The 20,834-nt window shown below is 45.2% G+C and overlaps 1 protein-coding gene across 1 annotated transcript in view; it reads right to left on the reverse strand.

The window, feature by feature from the left end:
- Positions 1-8,062: 8,062 nt before the first annotated feature.
- The window catches only part of LOC139364812 (protein shisa-9-like), an 84,433-nt gene continuing 71,661 nt past the window's right edge, over positions 8,063-20,834 (reverse strand). The window contains exons 4-5 of the mRNA XM_071101928.1: positions 9,339-9,416; positions 8,063-9,143 (exon numbers count right to left, since the gene is read on the reverse strand). Coding sequence (XP_070958029.1) covers positions 8,590-9,143; positions 9,339-9,416 — 632 coding nt within the window. The 3' untranslated portion in view covers positions 8,063-8,589. The remainder of the gene's footprint in view (positions 9,144-9,338; positions 9,417-20,834) is intronic.

A 20,834-nucleotide genomic window follows, 5' to 3' on the forward strand; every position in this document is an offset into this window, starting at 1 on the left:
AATTGAAAACGTCACTCGAGACCCCCCCGCCACCCCATCCTGCTTAAGTCGTTCCGGATGCATCCAATCGCAATGAATTCCTCCGCATTTAATTCATTTTCTGCACTGAAATAGTCCATCAGGTTTTATGGGCTGCCCAACCCCACCCACTACTCCATCACAGATCACCCCTCTTAAACCATACATATTGATTAGGGTCACTAGTGTTTTATGAAGTGGTGGGGGTACCTACCTGCCATTGTTGGAGGATTGAAGCAATCTCTCTCTGGAATTAATTTGACAAATGACAATCCTCCGGTTGACATTATTGGGGAGTACTGTAGAGGTAGAGCTGCAAATTGAGTTGATTGACAGAAGTACAGTACCGACTTGGAAGGGAACCAAATCCTTTTTTCTTTCCTGTGTTACCTCTTCTGGCCAACAGGGTGTGATGTGACCTTCAAGTAAAGGGTGCCTGATTTCCTACCAAATGGGAGAATAGCAGTGCAGGGGGACTATGCAGCTCTTCAGGAGTGCTCAAATTTAATTGAGTTTATGAAACGGTGGATGGGAAGATCGATGGAGCCCATCCATCTAATATACTGAGGTCGCTGTCGATGCCCCTCTGCGGACAGACAGGGTGTCCAGCCGTCCACACACTATTACGGCCCGAGTGACTGACCATTACAGGACCACCACACCACACAGAGCACGGCGCCTGCTCTTATCAATTTCTCTTTGTCCTCCATGTTTTCCATCCACACACTTCCCTCTCTCTCCCTTTTTTTAAGCCTGTCGTTGCAGCCTGAGACCTTCCTGCCTGTGCACTGACAGCTGTTGTGTGCAGACACTGAGCCAATGAGATTGATGGAGCTGTCGCTGGCCTGCAGAGTGTGGGCGTGTGTGTGTTCGAGTGCCAGAGTGTATGGCATGTGAGTGTGTGTGTGTGTGTGTGTGTGTGCGAGAGCATATGTGTGGAGAGGGAGGTTTGAAAGGCTCGATATCCTCCGACTGCAGTCCAAGCACCCCTTACTGTTGTGCCAGACTGTTGCCTGTCTCAAACCCCCTATTCTGCTCCCTTCCCTCAGGCCCAGCCGCCCCTCAAGGCCACCCATTCTTGCCGCACAGTTAACAATCAATCAGCAGTATTACAATCACAATGCTAGTTCCTCATGTGGTGGGCTTATCTCTCTCTTAGTCAGCTCTCTCCGGTTTTGCTGTCGCTCTTGTCTCTGTTTCTTAATCTAGTGCTGTCTGTCTTTGTCTCTCCTGTTCAATTCCCTCGGTTCTGCTTCCCTCTTTCCTTCTGGAAATGTCACATTCCTTTTTCCCCACTTCCGTTCGTCCTGCTCCTTCTTTCATTGTCCCATGCTGTCTTATTCTTGCTTTTTCTTTTCCTCTCCCATAGCGTTATGATTTATTCATTTCCTTCATTATTGACTGCATTCCCTTTTAGTGTTCATGGTCTCCCTTATCTACACAGCCTGGTCTCACAGACTATGGGAAACATAGTAAATGTAAAGCCTGGAGACTGAAATTAGTATGATATGTTGCGTTTGGTATGTTTACATAAGACAAGAAACAAAAGGAGGAAGGGTGATTGGTCAATCCGGGTGGATGGGTGGGAGTATAATGCGACCGTCTAGCAACTCAAAGGTTACATGTTCGAATCTGATGATGGACAACTTTAGCATTTTAGCTAATTTGCAACTGCTTACTACTTTTGAGATACTTTGCCACTATTTAGCATGTTAGCTAACCCTTCCCCTAACTTCTAACCTTAACCCTAACCCAGACTATTTGCATTGCCCCCCCCCCTCACCTTTACACTGCTGCTATTCTCTGTTTACTATCTATGCATAGTCACTTTAACTCTACCTACATGTACATATTACCTCAATTACCCTGACTAACCGGTGCCCCCGCACATTGACTCTGTACCGGTACCCCCTTGTATATAGCCTCGCTATTGTTATTTTACTGCTGCTCTTTAATTATTTGTTACTTTTATTTAGTATTTTTTTTACTTATCTATTTTACTTAACACGTATTTTTCCGAACTGCATGGTTGGTGAAGAGCTTGTAAGTAAGCATTTCACTGTAAGATACGTGTTGTATTCGGCGCATGTGGAAAATCAAATTTGGTTTGATTTGAACACCTAATCTAGCGAACTTTAGCTAGCTAGCTAACATTAGCCACAACAAAGTGGAATCGGTAACATATCATATGTTTTGCAAATTCGGAACATATTGTAATTTGTAACATTTCATATGAAATGGATGGACATCCACAAATTAATACATACCATACGAAATGTATTGTATGATTGTACTAAATGGAGTGTCTCGGATTAACATACAGAATAATATGAAATGCTCCGAGACCAGGTTTGTCTACACCATGTCAGCTGCTAGTGAAACTTATTGAGAGCAGGAAGCAGAAATGTACATTGTACCGTTTGGACTATACCACAGTATTGGTTTAGGAATAACTATAAGAAAGCCTTTTTCTCTCTTTTTTTACTCCCTGTCTGACAGACACTCACACAAACATGCCAAGACACAAGGTTTCTCTGACCATTTTAATTTTTTATCAAGTTCATACAAAGAACACTTAGTAAGGTTTCCTCTGAAAAGAGATGGTTAAAAAGCCAGACAATAACTTTGACCTTGACTCTTCCTCAAAAATTATTGTAATTAGTGCTGTAAAAATGGAAACAATCTTCATCATTGTTGTCATCATCATCCTCAATGATAACCTCTTTTAAAATGTAAATAAACAGCTAGGGAATGAAAGGACCCTATTGAGGCTATGAGGGTGTCTTTATGAGACCGATTGAATCTGCATAGGACTGAAGTGTTAAGGTTGGGTGGGAGGGGTTTTTAATTCCCCTCATATCAATGTCCTCTGTCTTTGTGGAAGGAGCTCATTGGAACACTCCTATCAACTGATCTGCTGCCCAAATGCAACATCCTGTAAACCTTTAGTGTAGTTTTATTAACGCTCTATAAAAGGAGTGTGCTGCTATGTATTTCAGAGTATTTTAACCTGAACATTTAACATTCCTAATTCAGGACATTGCCTCAGGTTGTCCACTACTGGAGTGGGAGGATGTGAGAGAGAGCAAGAGAGGGATGTGGTTTGTGGCGTTTGGCTCTTTGCTCTCTCTGATGGAGTCAGTCCAGACCCTGGAGACATATAAATGAAGTGAAACATCAGTGACAGCTGGCCTGGGTCTCCGTTTGGGATGGGGTGGCAGAACAAAACAAATGCAGGGCACTAGGAGAAAGGGATGCCCAGATAAATGCTGAACTCATGGAGAACATGCCCAGTAGACCAAAGGGTTGGACTTCAATTTTTTTTCTTCTATTGACAGTGCCTGTCTTCCTTATACAATGTGAATGATAGCCTCCAAATTAACATAAAATATGCTTTTCATTTGTCTTGCCTGTTCTTCTGGAATTGTATTTACTGTGTCAGTGTGTGTTTGTGTGTACACATTTATTCACATCATGTAGGCCTACACATTTTTCTAGACATTAAATATACATTTTTAGCTCCATTTCTCGTGGCCTTTAACTATGAATAAAGAACTGCATAATCAAAACCACATGTAAACAGAGAACATAAGAACACCTGCAACAACAAGGATTATTTTTAGATGTCAGGCAGTATAATTAGTACAGGCCCGTCAGCTAAATTAATATAATTTCTGGTCAAAACATGCAATGTTCCAGCACCTTAATTACCTTGTATCTCCATTCTATCTAGACAGCCTGGGCATATTAAGAGGTGTCCAAACCAATTTTTGCATTCATTTAAAAGCCATGGACCTTGAATATAAATCAAATTAGATGACAATTTCATTTAAAACAATCCAATTTTACATTTATAATTGGGCTAGTTTATAGACCAAGTCTACAGGCATTGCAAAGGTAATTGATAGATGCTTGGTTAAGGACGTCAATTAAAATCCTCCCTATGGTTTCTTCCTTGTTGTCTTAGAGTTTACGCACCCACGGATACTGTTTCATGGTGCTGGGGAAGAGGTGGGTATGGCGGCTTAATGGTAAAGAAATCTTGCTGATACTGGGCCCCCTCGTAAGGTTAAGATTAAAAAGAGTACCAGTATTTGCCCTGCTTTACAGAGTGGAGTAGGGGGAAGGGGGGACTTTTAGCTGATAGAACGACGAGTAGGCCTCCCCTCCTTAGCCTCGCATGTTGTCAGATAACTTCACATACACCAGGGGTTTGAAACGCTTCTGCCAGCTAACAACCCAAAGAAACAGATTCAGCCAAATCGGAGATGTCAGAACAAATTCATTTGGACACCGCAATCTGGGTGACCCAAACACTGGTAGCTCTCCACTCAACGCTAAACGAGAGAAAGATGTTTTTCTTGTTTAAGTCTATAAAAAGCCCTTATATAAAACAAGTATTTAACCATTTTTACAGAAGACAAGTGGTACAATATATATACACAAGTACGTAACAATCAAAGGTAGTCGACTACCAAAAGTATGGAACAACACATGATTTGCAGATATAAGTTGCACAGGAATCACAAATCTTCAATCGTCATTGTTAACTAATGTGTTGCCAAAAGCACTTGAATACAATGCATTTTTGACATGAATACATGAGTGTATGTACCATACATAGTATCCGAAAAAGCACAAGCTTCAAACACAGGACGTTTTCTGTGCGTGGCCAGTTTTGAATCTGAAAGCACTTCATCTCTCCTCAGTCAAACGCTGCTTTTTTGAAAGAACTTCCAATCCGAATACAGTACAAAAAAATCATACACAATATATTGCTACGGATGAAATCCAAGTATGTCTACCAGGTGGCATTCAGATAACCTGTTGTAGAATAGTTGCGTTTAAGGAAGTTTTACAAAGAACAGTCATTCAGCTCTTTTAGGGTGCCGTATATACAGTGTAATCATAGAGATTGAGTATGCACACTAAGCTGATGGTCCACAGTCTGACATTCCCACTGTGTGCTATCAGTTACGTGTACTCAATTTCTCCTGATAAGAATTGTTTTGGTCCAGCACCTACAACCACAGAATGAACGACTGTGAGATATACATGGCTCCTCTGTCCTGCTCCTCGTCCAGTGTTGAGAAACTGAGGCAAAACTTTGGGCCAGTAAGCCTTCGACAGCTTTAATTCACTTTTGACTGTCCAACACAGACTGAGGCAATCCAAAACCAGCGGGCTTACTGTGACAGTATTGGTGTAGGATTCACTGTACGGAGGCCTGCGGCAAAAAGACTCTGGCATACCTGTGGGCCAAAAAGGCCCTTCACCGGGTAAATTATACTCAAGTAGGGTGTCACTGTTTAGAACAGTCAGCAGTGTTTGTCTCCCGTGAGTCAGATATACCTGCGGGTCAACATTCGCTCAGCACTAGGATGGGAAGAAGAGGGACATTAAGGTGGAATCTCAGCCAATTACAGTGCTTCGTTCTACTATAGGAGGTAAGCCAAGGCGCTAGCCTGGCAACATCCTGGTGCCTTGCTAGCTGTCAGCTTGGCCCCAGGCTGTGTTTGTCCTTGAGGCCTCACAGAGACTCACCCTCCTCATGGAGACTCCCTGGAGCCTGAAGGATCCATGTGTCACAACGTTAGCATCGTTCAGCTAGCATTAGCAAAACTATCCTAGTGCCTGCAGCCTGTAGAGCTCAGCTGAGGTTTCAGAGGTGTCCACTCTTGCAGGCCAGCCCTGATAACTGCTTGTAGGTTTGTGTTTTCTTAGTATGGCCTTGCTGGAATTGTGTCTGTAAAATAACATTTGAATCCGTCCAATAGTAAAAGGTCATGGAGAGCTAATCAAGCTTTTTTTTCTGAGTGGAAAGGGTTCTCAGAGTTCTGATTCGCTAATACAACTTCCTCTGCCAGAGAAGCGCACGAGGAGAGAGAAGAGAAAATTAAAATAAGCTCTGTGAAAAGCTCTGTCTGGTTTCTGAGAAAATAGTCCAAAATAACTTTCAGAAGAGCCTGAAAAATCTTGGTCTATGTAGCTCTGCTTCCACCTCAGCTCCCCACATTTAAAGGACTCCGGAATGGTCCAAAGTCAGACTCCAGAGAGAGGGTTTGCAGATAGATGGGTACTTATTGCTTTGCAGACAGAACATATTGCTTGTTACTTGCACACATCCATTGCTTGTTCACAACCAGTAATGCATCCTGAACGATAAAGGAGAGACTCCATAGAATACTTTATATGGCTGGGCTGTTAAGCTAAGAATCATTGTGTCTAAACCCCAGCCCCACTTTTACAAATTGAAGTTGGAGAAAGCTAAATGGTGACCGTGCATGCTGCATACGGCAGCTATGAGTGCAGATGTGCATGATGCATATTTATACATGTACTGTGCATTTCCCAACACTTCTCTATTTCTGATTTACTTTTATTCAACCATATCATAAAAACAACAACAACAACTCCAAGTGGGTCTTATGTAGATTACATAACAGCTTTAGAAATCCTGAAGTATGAACCGTGGACAGATTATTCAAATCCCCAATTCCAATTCCAACACGAATGACTCCATCGGCTGCACGTAGTTTAAATCAATTCAAATGTCCTATATTCCATATCATGCTGCATAGGCTACAGTGAAACCACTTGGTGTCTGTCCATAACACAGAATGGCTCAACAATAGCAGCCGAATGAATCTCCAAATCATTTAACACTGTAAAAGCCCTGCTCCACTCCATGCATGCCTAGTATGTGAGAGTGTGTGAGGGCCTGCCATGCTGGCGATTGGGTATCATTAGTTATGGCTGCACCCCCCGTGAGGAGGCATGGTGTCCCCTGGCTGGGAACAGCTTGGAAGACCATGCAGGGGTTGGATGCTGGAGGCTCCCACCATAAGTCAAGCCCACTGGGGAAAGGAAGAGCAGAGGAAAGGGGTTCTGGTGGAGCTCAGGGACAGGCTGGAAGCTGGTTGGTGGGGAGGAGCAACAGTAGCAGCAAATGGTGAATGACTCTAGTAAACACGACTGACTGGCTGCCATCCGTTGATACGGTTCCACCTGTCTCGAATACCCTGGGCGTAGGTATGCACTGCGGCGTAACCTGTTTACTTATGATAATAAATTAAGCTTGAGGCTTGGGCTAAATTGCAGGAGAGTCCACTGAAACGTACGGTGAAGGACGGCGCTTGTGTGAACTTAGACGTATCAGATTTCCATGCAAATATTGTACCTTGCGGTCAAGTGTAAAATGATAACGAGCCAAGAGGAGTTGCTTGCTCTCCTGTAGCTTGACTATTGGAAATAATCCTTGTGGTTGGGAAAGACTTACTGTAATGTCTATATTTAGCCACTAGCTTCAACCCAGCTGCATTTACAGTGACTCATTATACATATAGATGAACCATACAACTGCATTCAACAAAATGATCATATTAAAGCCTATTTTAATATTACAATAATATATGCATGCATCACATGAATTGCTGTCAGTCTGGAAGACATACTTTAATAAAATACTCTGTATGATTTTCCTTCCTTCCTGACCTTCGTGCATTCATGTTTGGATAAATTCTTCAACAGCAAGCCAAAGCTAAGATAACATAAAAAAGAAATGACCTTTACTTCACAACTACAACTTCCCAGCGTTGTATTGCCTTTGGCACCATATTACCCAGGACAGACACGGTGACCGGTCCTGCCCTCTTGCAGGCGCCCGTTGTCCCTTGCGATTTGCATCGGGCCTCTGCTGAAGCTTCACTAACACAGATGGTTCCATTCAACACGACTATGGTGACCTCGCTGATACCTGTGCTGTTTGCCCTTTCCAATGCATACGTCACCGATTAAGACAACAGCAAACAACACATCGCTGAGAGACGTGGACGCTGACGATCCCCAGGGAGTCTCCAGACACAACCACTGTGTGAGATTCCCCAGTTCTGACGACCAGGGGGCCTGAAGCTTCAGGGCTCTTCTCCAGCAGGTGACGAACAGGAGGTGCTTGCCGCACCAAACCTCTGTCCGGCTTGGTTCCTCATCCCTTACGCTTCAGGATGAATAAACAAGCACCTCCTTTCTCGCTGTTTCTCTTTCTTCCTCTCTCTCTCTCTCTCTCGCTGGTACAGATTTGCCAGAATGGTATCTCACTCTGTTCTGGATGGAGGGTGATGGGAGCTGACAAGACAATGGCATTGTCACTGCTGTTGTTCAGGGTCCTGGAGGTGCTTTACCCATGTGTACCACTCTGACAGGCTGCAAACAGTAGGAGAGTGTGTAAGTGTGTGGGGGGGTAGGGATTTGTAGAGTAGTGGTGCCAGGGGGAGCAAAGAGGAGATTGACCAAAACAAAACAGGGAGGACGCTGGGACAGAGAGGGAATTGAAAGGAACCAGGTTTAGAGAGAGCGAGTCACTTCATGTGATCATTACCTTCCCTTTTGGGTGTTACATTATCAACAACAAAGAAAAGCTGCAATTAAAATAGCAATAGAAGATTGCCTGTCCCTGTTCATCCCTCCAGCCATCAACACGACACTGATTCGTACAAAAAGCTCTCGCTCCCAGGCCTTACTCCCAGTCCTATAGACTCTTTTCTTGCTTTCCTACTCTCCAAACGTTCATGCTCAGACTGTGACCTCTGTCTTGCTGTTGGTGGGCAGCCCTTTGTTTTTGGGGTGCATGTGGGGCGACTGTCCATAGCCCAGGGGCTGGGAGAAGAGTTCCGGGAGTGTCTCAATGCTGAACTGCCGCTTGTTGGAGTAGGCCTGCCGGCGGCTGTTGGGCTGTTGATGTAACTGCTGTTGATGTTGTTGATGTTGTTGATGTTGCGGATGCTGCTGATGCTGCTGATGCTGAGGATGCTGCGAATGCTGCGGATGCTGCTGCTGTGCCTGCCCGATGTGGGAGGCCGTTGGATGCTGGACATGGCCCTTACTAGGGTCCCAGACTTTGAAGGCCGAGCTGGAGGTAAGCGGGTGGGTGTTAGTCTTGGAGACCTTGGGCTTGGGGAGCTGGGCGGCGGTGATGGTTATGGCCAGTGGGGCGTGGATGTCTGGAGGGGGCAGGAAGGGCTTGTCCTTGTGAAAGGCGATGGGCTGGAAGGTGGGGGGCGAGGAGTGATGGCGGGAGTAGTCCACCATGGGGTAGCCCTTGTAGTAGTCTCTTGCTGCCGTATCTGCTGCGAGAAGGGGGAGGAGACAAAGGTGGGGGGGAGAGAGAGAGAGAGAGAGAGAGAGCGAGAGAGAGAGAGAGAAGAATGCGGTTAGTGGTATAGAGGTCAAAATACCTTACAAATACCTTTAATCTTTTCCTTTGACATGGTATCCACTCAACCTGTAGGTCCACAATGAGTTATATGGGTCAGAATATCTACCTGGTACCCCCAGAGACCTCAACAATGTCCTCCTTTGTTCAGATACAGTAAGAGCTCTGTTATCCAGTGGCCAAACCCCTAAACCAAGTTAAAACAAACAAAACAACAATGAAAATCTGTAAGGATCTGCTGCACATGCATCTCCTCCCTACTTTATCATGCTGTAAAGACAAGTGTGATTCCAGGTAATTACATTGTACACATTGTAATAGCAGTGTAATAGACCCCATCATAATGTGGCTGTAAAATATGCTGGAATAGAAGAGCACAGATTAATAGAATGCGTTGAGTTACCCCACTCTAATAACTTCAATAGCTTTGAACCTCGCCCAACCTCTCTGTTTTAATTAAATGTACACATTTAGGCAAGTTATACAAGACATTGTGTCCCTTTCTGGAATCACTTGTATGCTATTCTGCTGCCAAGGGAAGAATTAAGGTGAGACACCTCTCCCCCTGTGTTAATCCCTGTGCCGTTGGCTGTGTATTATATACCATGAAAGGAACCAGTAGCTTTACACCATCATCCCTAAACCAGCCAACCTGTCAGGTAAACCTACAATGACATGGAGGTAGAGCTGCACAGAGTGTACAGCGGCTTACACCCACAGGGGCTTGGTTGTGTGTGTCTGTGTATGAGTGTGTGCTTGAGAGGGGGGTTAAAAAGCCTGAAGCCCAGTAACGTTAACGTTGAATGAAAACAAATAAGAAAAAAAAGCAACAGCAACTGGCGGATAAGCTGGAGTTTTGAGGGGAGTAAAAATAGAGCGGGTTTAGTGTGTCGTGTCGTATTAGTGTGGGAGCCCTGAGTACTGCTTCATGAGGTCACAGCCGCAAACCCCTCAGCCCTCAGACACTAACAACCTTGTTCGCCTCACTGTTGTGTCATTTAGGTTTTTTCTTCCCCTATTTTGTTGGAAAAAATTATCCTGGTTGTTGTTGTTTCTTTTCCCCCTCCCCCTCCCCCTCAGCCTCTGAGTGTGTGTGTGTGTGTGTGTGTGTGTGTGTGTGTGTGTGTGTGTGTGTGTGTGTGTGTGTGTGTGTGTGTGTGTGTGTGTGTGTGTGTGTGTGTGTGTGTGTGTGTGTGTGTGTGTGTGTCTGTCACTCGTAATTCACTGTATCACAATTTCAGTGGGTCAGAAGTTGACATACACTAAGTTGACTGTGCCTTTAAACAGCTTAGAAAATTCCCGAAAATTATATCATGGCTTTAGAAGCTTCTGATAGGCTAATGGACATAATTTGAGTCAATTGGAGGTGTACCTGTGGATGTATTTCAAGGCCTACCTTCAAACTCAGTGCCTCTTTGCTTGACATCATGGGAAAATCAAACGAAATCAGCCAAGACCTCATAAAAAAAATTGTAGACCTCCACAAGTCTGGTTCATCCGTGGGAGCCAAACCCCTGAAGGTACCACGTTCATCTGTACAAACAATAGTATGCAAGTGTAAACACCATGGGACCACGCAGCTGTCATACCTCTTAGGAAGGAGATGCGTTCTGTCTCCTAGAGATGAACGTACTTTGGTGCGAAAAGTGCAAATCAGTCCCAGAACAACAGCAAAGCACCGTGTGAAGATGCTGGAGCAAACCGGTAGAAAAGTATCTGTATTCACAGTAAAACAAGTCCTATATTGGCATAACCTGAAAGGCCGCTCAGCAAGGAAGAAACCACTGCTCCAAAACCAACATAAAAAAGCCAGACTACGGTTTGCATCTGCACATGGGGGACAAAGATCGTACTTTTTGGAGAACACCATCCCAACCGTGAAGCACAGGAGTGGCAGCATCATGTTGTGGGGGTGCTTTGCTACAGGACGGACTGGTGCACTTCACAAAATTGATGGTATCATGAGGGAGGAAAATGATGTGGATATATTGAAGCAACATCTCAAGACATCAGTAAGGAAGTTAAGGCTTGGTCGCAAATGTGTCTTCCAAATGGACAATGACCTCAAGAATACTTCAAAAGTTGTGGCAAAATGGCTTAAGGACAACAAAGTCAAGGTGTTAGAGTGGCCATCACAAAGCCCTGACCTCAATCCTATAGAATATTTGTGGGCAGAACTGAAAAAGTTCTGCCCACAAAAAAAAAAAAAGCGAGCAAAGAGGCCTACAAACCTGACTCAGTTACACCAGCTCTGTCAGGAGGAATGGGCCAAAATTCACCCAATTTATTGTGGGAAGGTTGTGTACTAATTTCACTACATACTATTTAGGACATACTGTATAGTAAAAATGAAGTATGCCATGGCCGAAACATATTACTTTTGGTACGTTCAAGACAACTGGGGATTCGAAAACAAAATTAGCTCACACTGGGAAAAATCATGACTTTGTGATCTTCAGGTTGAAGTCAGAGCTCTAGGATGACACCCAAGTTTCTGACTTGTAATTCCCAGTTTTTGTAGGAGTTGTTGTCTTCAATGTACCATCAGTTACGGCTTCACATATTAACCGGAAAGCATCGCCTGTAGCCCTCACTCTCCATCTTTAGAGGATGCATGCACTCAAAGACTTGGCCTCTATTGGTTGATCTAGCCAGCTATAGATAGACTACTATAGATAGACTACTCATTTGCTTTTGAAGCACTTTGGCCTACTATTTCGGACACAAGTATGAGTATTCGGACACGGCCTGTGTTTGTGTGTGTACCATAAACAATCTTTTAAAACTTGTTACAAATGATGGAGTCATGAATGATACACAGAATTATATTTTGAAAGAGAAAGTAAAGTACATGAATAATATGTTTTCGTTTCAGTCTCCTCCATCTCCACTAACTGAAACTAATTCTATGGATTTTTTCCTAATAATAAAGTAAAATTAACATATGTACAGAAAGACTCATGTGAAGGCCAAATTACAGAGGATGAACATCTTGATGCAACTGGGGCCATTAAGGCTGGGAAAACTCCAGGGCTGGATGGCATACAAGTGGAAGTATACAAAACTTTTTTGATTTACTCAGAGGACTGTTATTAGCATGTTTTAACCACTCCAATATAAATGGTAGATTATCAGATATGTAACAAGAAGGTCTGATATCATTATTATTGAAACAGGACCCAAGTGGTATATACACTGCTCAAAAAATAAAGGAAACACTAAAATAACACATCCTAGATCTGAATGAATGAAATATTCATGGAGGTCTGGATTTGGAGTCACACTCAAAATTAAAGTGGAAAACCACACTACAGTCTGATCCAACTGATGTAATGTCCTTAAAACAAGTCAAAATGAAGCTCAGTAGTGTGTGTGGCCTCCTGTATGACCTCCCTACAATGCCTGGGCATGCTCCTGATGAGTTGGCGGATGGTCTCCTGAGGGATCTCCTCCCAGACCTGGACTAAAGCATCCGCCAACTCCTGGACAGTCTGTGGTGCAACGGATGGTGGATGGAGCGAGACATGATGTCCCAGATGTGCTCAATTGGATTCAGGTCTGGGGAACGGGTGGGCCAGTCCATAGCATCAATGCCTTCCTCTTGCAGGAACTGCGGACACACTCTAGCCACATGAGGTCTAGCATTGTCTTGCATTAGGAGGAACTCAGGGCCAACCGCACCAGCATATGGTCTCACAAGGGGGCTGAGGATCTCATCTCGGTACCTAATGGCAGTCAGGCTACCTCTGGCGAGCACATGGAGGGCTGTGCGGCCCCCCAAAGAAATGCCACCCCACACCATGACTGACCCACCGCCAAACCGGTCATGCTGGAGGATGTTGCAGGCAGCAGAACGGCGTCTCCAGACTCTGTCATGTCTTTCACATGTGCCCCGTGTGAACCTGCTTTCATCTGTGAAGAGCACAGGGCGCCAGTGGCGAATTTGCCAATCATGGTGTTCTCTGGCAAATGCCAAATGTCCTGCACGGTGTTGAGCTGTAAGCACAACCCCCACCTGTGGACGTCGGGCCCTCATACCACCCTCATGGAGTCTGTTTCTAACCGTTTGAGCAGACACATGCACATTTGTGGCCTGCTGGAGGTCATTTTGCAGGGCTCTGGAAGTGCTCCTCCTGCTCCTCCTTGCACAAAGGCGGAGGTAGCGGTCCTGCTGCTGGGTTTTGCCCTACTACGGCCTCCTCCATGTCTCCTGATGTACTGGCCTGTCTCCTGGTAGCACTTCCATGCTCTGGACACTACGCTGACAGACACAGCAAACCTTCTTGCCACAGCTCGCATTGATGTGCCATCCTGGATGAGCTGCACTACCTGAGCCACTTGTGTGGGTTGTAGACTCCGTCTCATGCTACCACTAGAGTGAAAGCACCGCCAGCATTCAAAAGTGACCAAAACATCAGCCAGGAAGCATAGGAACTGAGAAGTGGTCTGTGGTCCCCACCTGCAGAACCACTCCTTTATTGGGGGTGTCTTGCTAATTGCCTATAATTTCCACCTGTTGTCTATTCCATTTGCACAACAGCATGTGAAATTTATTGTCAATCAGTCTTGCCTCCCAAGTGGACAGTTTGATTTCACAGAAGTGTGATTGACTTGGAGTTACATTGTGTTGTTTAAGTGTTCCCTTTATTTTTTTGAGCAGTGTATAAAGATCCAGTCCATTAAAAAAAATTGGAGACCTCTTACACTTCAGTGTTGTGATGCAAAAATCCTAGCAAAATGCTTGGCACATAGAATTTAAAAAGTATTGTCAGATATTATTCATCCTCATCAGACAGGTTTTTTACATGGACAATACATTGGAGATAATATAAGACAAGTACTGGAAACAATAGAATATTATGAAATATCGGGGACACCAGGCCTGGTTTTCATAGATGATTTTGAAAAGGCTTTTGATAAAGTACGTCTGGAGTTTACATATAAATGCTTAGAATATTTAAATGTTGGGGAATCTCTTATAAAATGAGTTAAAATTATGTATAGTAACCCTAGGTGTAAAATAGTAAATAATGGCTACATCTCAGAAAGTTTTAAACTATCTAGAAGAGTAAAACAAGGTTGTCCACTATCGGCATATCTATTTATTGCCACCGAAATGTTAGCTATTAAAATTAGATAAAATAATAATATTAAGGGATTAGATATCCGTGGCTTAAAAACTAAGGTGTCATTGTACGCTGATGATTCATGGTTTCTTTTAAAACCACAATTAGAATCTCTCCACAGCCTCATAGAGGATCTAGATACTTTTGCTATCCTCTCTGGATTAAAACCAAATTATGATAATACGTATTGGATCACTAAAAAAAGCCAATTTTACATTACCTTGTAGTTTACCAATTAAATGGTCTGACGGAGATATGGACATACTCGGTATACAAATCCCAAAAGAAAGACATTTTCTCACTCCAATACATTTTTATAGAAAGTTAGCAAAAATAGGTAAGATCTTGCTACCATGGAAAGGAAAATACCTGTCTATTTGTGGAAAAATAGCCCTGATTATCTCTTTAGTCATATCACAGTTTACCTATTTGATTATGGTTTTGCCTACACCTAGTGACCTGCTTTTTAAATTATATGGAAATAAATTCATTAAAAATCCTACAATGTGATTTTCTGGATTGTTTTTCTCATTTTGTCTGTCATAGTTGAAGTGTACCTATGATGAAAATTACAGACCTCTCTCATCTTTTTAAGTGGGAGAACTTGCACAATTGGTGGCTGACTAAATACTTTTTTGCCCCACTGTATTTACCCCAAAAATATATGGGGGATTGGAAATGAGGCAGACAATTACATTGATGGAAGCAACAATCGTTCCACAATATTAAGCTGATCCACCCCTTAAAATTAAAAACAAAAAATGATGGAATTTCTCGTGGAAGAATGGTGTTGCATCCCACCAATAGAGTTCCAGACACTTCTAGAATCTATGCATATTGAAGCTGTTCTGGAAGCTGGTGGGAGCCCAAAGCCCAATTAGGTTCTTTATTTTGGCAGTTACCTGTATATTGCTCATGAAACTCAATATCCTCAAACCACAGACCAGTCTTCTAGAAAAGCTGGATTTCGATCAAAAAGTGGAAATTCTTCAATACAGAACATTATAACACTTACTCTGTGTTGAGAGAGTTCTCACTTCTTCCAAAGGAGAAAAACTACAGATGTATAAAGCTGCTTTAAATGGCCTAATCACTGCAATTTCAGGAAATGATTTTAACGCGAGGCATAAACGGCTATTATGCTGATAATGACAGTGCTCTTAAAAGGCCTGCTTTCATGTTGTGGCATGTGACACGTTTGGCAAGTCATGGGAGGATTAAATGGCTATGTTGCCAACGCAACTGTATACAGGCATGTGTTTATACATTCTAAATATTCTAAAAGGATAAGCAGCTTGATTCCAGCAGATCATGTGACAGTGTAAACCCTGTCACATGGCTTCTCTAAAGAATAGAAGTCTAGCAGGTGCCAAGTCATTCATTCTGAAGACTTCCATTGATCCCCACACCACAGCCAATTTGAGGCCAAGTAGGGGTGTGCTGTAATTAGCCAAAGGAAAAAACAAACAATATTGCACCAGACTAGACTGACATTTGATCTCTTTATCCTTACTAGTGATGCTCGAAACCCATGCTACCCAACTACTACTCTTTATCCTTACTAGTGATGCTCGAAACCCGTTCTACACAACTACTACTCTTTATCCTTACTAGTGATGCTCGAAACCAATAATACCCAACTACTACTCTTTATCCTTACTAGTGATGCTCGAAACCCGTTCTACCCAACTACTACTATGCTTGCTAAGAAATATTTGCACGAAAGTGACCTCAGGGTTGCAGCAGCATGCGTTTTGTCACAGGGAATCACTGACGTTCTCGGCAGACTGCACAGGAAGTGCACGGTGAGCGAGCATATGCACTGAAGACGGGGGACCAGCAACGAGGCCTTGCTGCCCTCTCCGTCCATTTCTCGCCTTCTCCATCACTTTTTCGCACTATCCCTTTGTGCCCTATCAGAAATTCTCAGGTCGTTAGTGTTTAATTAAGATACAGGGATACAACTACATCCTGGTCCAAGGACCTGCTGGTACACCTGGCAGAAGTTGGCTGACGCCTGAGCCAAAGCCCCTGAACTACACTCTGTCCTCTAAATGACTTTGCCAACACAGCGAATGGCGACGTGCCGTGTTGTTTATTGGCTTGCTGGGGGGTACAATCACGTGTGACGAGATGAGAGGGCTAAGCCTATATCCCAAATGAGCTGCTGTGTGTGCCCTTATGAGTGTGTCTGTGTGTGCCCTTATGAGTGTGTCTGTGTGTGCGCTTGTGAGTGTGTCTGTGTGTGCCCTTATGAGTGTGTCTGTGTGTGCCCTTATGAGTGTGTCTGTGTGTGCCCTTATGAGTGTGTCTGTGTGTGCCCTTATGAGTGTGTCTGTGTGTGCGCTTGTGAGTGTGTCTGTGTGTGCCCTTATGAGTGTGTCTGTGTGTGCCCTTATGAGTGTGTCTGTGTGTGCCCTTATGAGTGTGTCTGTGTGTGCCCTTATGAGTGTGTCTGTGTGTTCCCTTATGAGTGTGTCTGTGTGCCCTTGTAAGTGTATCTGTGTGTGCCCCTGTGAGTGTGTCTGTGTGTGCCCTTATGAGTGTGCCCTTATGAGTGTGTCTGCGTGTGCCCTTGTGAGTGTGTCTGTGCGTGCCCTTATGAGTGTGTCTGTGTGTGCCCTTATGAGTGTCTGTGTGTGCCCTTGTGAGTGTGTCTGTGTGTGCCCTTATGAGTGTGTCTGTGTGTGCCCTTATGAGTGTGTCTGTGTGTTCCCTTATGAGTGTGTCTGTGTGTGCCCTTGTGAGTGTATCTGTGTGTGCCCCTGTGAGTGTGTCTGTGTGTGCTCTTATGAGTGTGGCTGCGTGTGCCCTTATGAGTGTGCCCTTGTGAGTGTGTCTGTGTGTGCCCTTATGAGTGTGTCTGTGTGTGCCCTTATGAGTGTCTGTGTGTGCCCTTGTGAGTGTGTCTGTTTGTGCCCTTTTGAGTGTCTGTGTGTGCCCTTATGAGTGTCTGTGTGTGCCCCTGTTAGTGTGTCTGTGTGTGCCCTTATGAGTGTGGCTGCGTGTGCCCTTATGAGTGTGCCCTTGTGAGTGTGTATGTGTGCGCCCTTAAGAGTGCGTCTGTGTGTGCCCATATGAGTGTGGCTGCGTGTGCCCTTATGAGTGTGCCCTTGTGAGTATGTCTGTGTGTGCCCTTATGAGTGTGTCTGTGTGTGCCCTTATGAGTGTGTCTGTGTGTGCCCTTATGAGTGTGCCCTTATGAGTGTGTCTGTGTGTGCACTTGTGAGTGTGTCTGTGTGTGCCCTTTTAAGTGTGTCTGTGTGTGCACTTATGTGCGTCTGTGTGTGTGTCTGTGAGTGTGTCTGTGTGTGCCCCTGTGAGTGCCCTTATGAGTGTGCCCTTGTGAGTGTGTCTGTGTGTGCCCTTGTGAGTGTGTCTGTGTGTGCCCTTATGAGTGTGTCTGTGTGTGCCCATATGAGTGTGTCTGTGTGTGCCCTTATGAGTGTGTCTGTGTGTACCCTTATAAGTGTGCCTGTGTGTGCCCTTATGAGTGTGTCTGTGTGTGCCCTTGTGAGTGTTTCTGTGTGTGCCCTTGTGAGTGTGTCTGTGTGTGCCCTTATGAGTGTGTCTGTGTGTGCCCTTATGAGTGTGTCTGTGTGTTCCCTTATGAGTGTGTCTGTGTGCCCTTGTGAGTGTATCTGTGTGTGCCCCTGTGAGTGTGTCTGTGTGTGTGTCCTTATGACTGTGCCCTTATGAGTGTGTCTGCGTGTGCCCTTGTGAGTGTGTCTGTGCGTGCCCTTGTGAGTGTGTCTGTGTGTGCCCTTATGAGTGTGTCTGTGTGTGCCCTTATGAGTGTCTGTGTGTGCCCTTGTGAGTGTGTCTGTGTGTGCCCTTATGAGTGTGTCTGTGTGCCCTTGTGAGTGTATCTGTGTGTGCCCCTGTGAGTGTGTCTGTGTGTGCCCTTATGAGTGTGTCTGCGTGTGCCCTTGTGAGTGTGTCTGTGTGTGCCCCTGTGAGTGTGTCTGTGTGTGCCCTTATGAGTGTGTCTGTGTGTGCCCTTATGAGAGTCTGTGTGTGCCCTTGTGAGTGTGTCTGTGTGTGCCCTTATGAGTGTTTCTGCGTGTGCCCTTGTGAGTGTGTCTGTGTGTGCCCTTGTGAGTGTGTCTGTGTGTGCCCTTATGAGTGTGTATGTGTGTGCCCTTATGAGAGTCTGTGTGTGCCCTTGTGAGTGTGTCTGTGTGTGCCCTTATGAGTGTGTCTGTGTGTGCCCTTATGAGTGTCTGTGTGTGCCCCTGTGAATGTGTCTGTGTGTTCCCTTATGAGTGTGTCTGTGTGCCCTTGTAAGTGTATCTGTGTGTGCCCCTGTGAGTGTGTCTGCGTGTGCCCTTATGAGTGTGCCCTTGTGAGTGTGTCTGTGTGTGCCCTTATGAGTGTGTCTGTGTGTGCCCTTATGAGTGTGTCTGTGTGTGCCCTTATGAGTGTGTCTGTGTGTGCCCTTATGAGTGTCTGTGTGTGCCCCTGTTAGTGTGTCTGTGTGTGCCCTTATGAGTGTGGCTGCGTGTGCCCTTATGAGTGTGCCCTTGTGAGTGTGTCTGTGTGTGCCCTTATGAGTGCGTCTGTGTGTGCCCATATGAGTGTGGCTGCGTGTGCCCTTATGAGTGTGCCCTTGTGAGTATGTCTGTGTGTGCCCTTATGAGTGTGTCTGTGTGTGCCCTTATGAGTGTGTCTGTGTGTGCCCTTATGAGTGTGCCCTTATGAGTGTGTCTGTGTGTGCCCTTGTGAGTGTGTCTGTGTGTGCCCTTTTAAGTGTGTCTGTGTGTGCACTTATGTGTGTCTGTGTATGCCCTTATGAGTGTTTCTGTGTGTGCGCTTGTGAGTGTGTCTGTGTGTGCCCTTATGAGTGTGTCTGGGTGTGCCCTTATGAGTGTGTCTGTGTGTGCCCTTATGAGTGTGTCTGTGTGTGCCCTTATGAGTGTGTCTGTGTGTGTGCCCTTATAAGGCTGCCCTTTGTGCCCTTATGAGTGTGTCTGTGTGTGCCCTTGTGAGTGTGTCTGTGTGTGCCCTTATGAGTGTGTCTGTGTCTGTGTCTGTGAGTGTGTCTGTGTGTGCCCTTGTGAGTGTGTCTGTGTGTGCCCTTATGAGTGTGTATGTGTGTGCCCTTATGAGAGTCTGTGTGTGCCCTTGTGAGTGTGTCTGTGTGTGCCCTTATGAGTGTGTCTGTGTGTGCACTTATGTGTGTCTGTGTGTGCCCTTATGAGTGTCTGTGTGTGCCCCTGTGAATGTGTCTGTGTGTTCCCTTATGAGTGTGTCTGTGTGCCCTTGTAAGTGTATCTGTGTGTGCCCCTGTGAGTGTGTCTGCGTGTGCCCTTATGAGTGTGCCCTTGTGAGTGTGTCTGTGTGTGCCCTTATGAGTGTGTCTGTGTGTGCCCTTATGAGTGTGTCTGTGTGTGCCCTTATGAGTGTGTCTGTGTGTGCCCTTATGAGTGTCTGTGTGTGCCCCTGTTAGTGTGTCTGTGTGTGCCCTTATGAGTGTGGCTGCGTGTGCCCTTATGAGTGTGCCCTTGTGAGTGTGTCTGTGTGTGCCCTTATGAGTGCGTCTGTGTGTGCCCATATGAGTGTGGCTGCGTGTGCCCTTATGAGTGTGCCCTTGTGAGTATGTCTGTGTGTGCCCTTATGAGTGTGTCTGTGTGTGCCCTTATGAGTGTGTCTGTGTGTGCCCTTATGAGTGTGCCCTTATGAGTGTGTCTGTGTGTGCCCTTGTGAGTGTGTCTGTGTGTGCCCTTTTAAGTGTGTCTGTGTGTGCACTTATGTGTGTCTGTGTATGCCCTTATGAGTGTTTCTGTGTGTGCGCTTGTGAGTGTGTCTGTGTGTGCCCTTATGAGTGTGTCTGGGTGTGCCCTTATGAGTGTGTCTGTGTGTGCCCTTATGAGTGTGTCTGTGTGTGCCCTTATGAGTGTGTCTGTGTGTGTGCCCTTATAAGGCTGCCCTTTGTGCCCTTATGAGTGTGTCTGTGTGTGCCCTTGTGAGTGTGTCTGTGTGTGCCCTTATGAGTGTGTCTGTGTCTGTGTCTGTGAGTGTGTCTGTGTGTGCCCCTGTGAGTGCCCTTATGAGTGTGCCCTTGTGAGTGTGTCTGTGTGTGCCCTTGTGAGTGTGTCTGTGTGTACCCTTATAAGTGTGTCTGTGTGTGCCCATATGAGTGTGTCTGTGTGTGCCCTTATGAGTGTGTCTGTGTGTGTGCCCTTATAAGGCTGCCCTTTGTGCCCTTATGAGTGTGTCTGTGTGTGCCCTTGTGAGTGTGTCTGTGTGTGCCCTTGTGAGTGTGTCTGTGTGTGCCCTTATGAGTGTGTCTGTGTGTGCCCTTATGAGTGTGTCTGTGTGTGCCCTTATGAGTGTTTCTGTGTGTGCGCTTGTGAGTGTGTCTGTGTGTGCCCTTATGAGTGTGTCTGTGTGTGCGCTTGTGAGTGTGTCTGTGTGTGCCCTTATGAGTGTGTCTGTGTGTGTGCTTGTGAGTGTGTCTGTGTGTGCCCTTATGAGTG

Source organism: Oncorhynchus clarkii, chromosome 13 (assembly GCF_045791955.1).
Source record: "Oncorhynchus clarkii lewisi isolate Uvic-CL-2024 chromosome 13, UVic_Ocla_1.0, whole genome shotgun sequence".
Taxonomy (NCBI): Eukaryota; Metazoa; Chordata; class Actinopteri; order Salmoniformes; family Salmonidae; genus Oncorhynchus; species Oncorhynchus clarkii.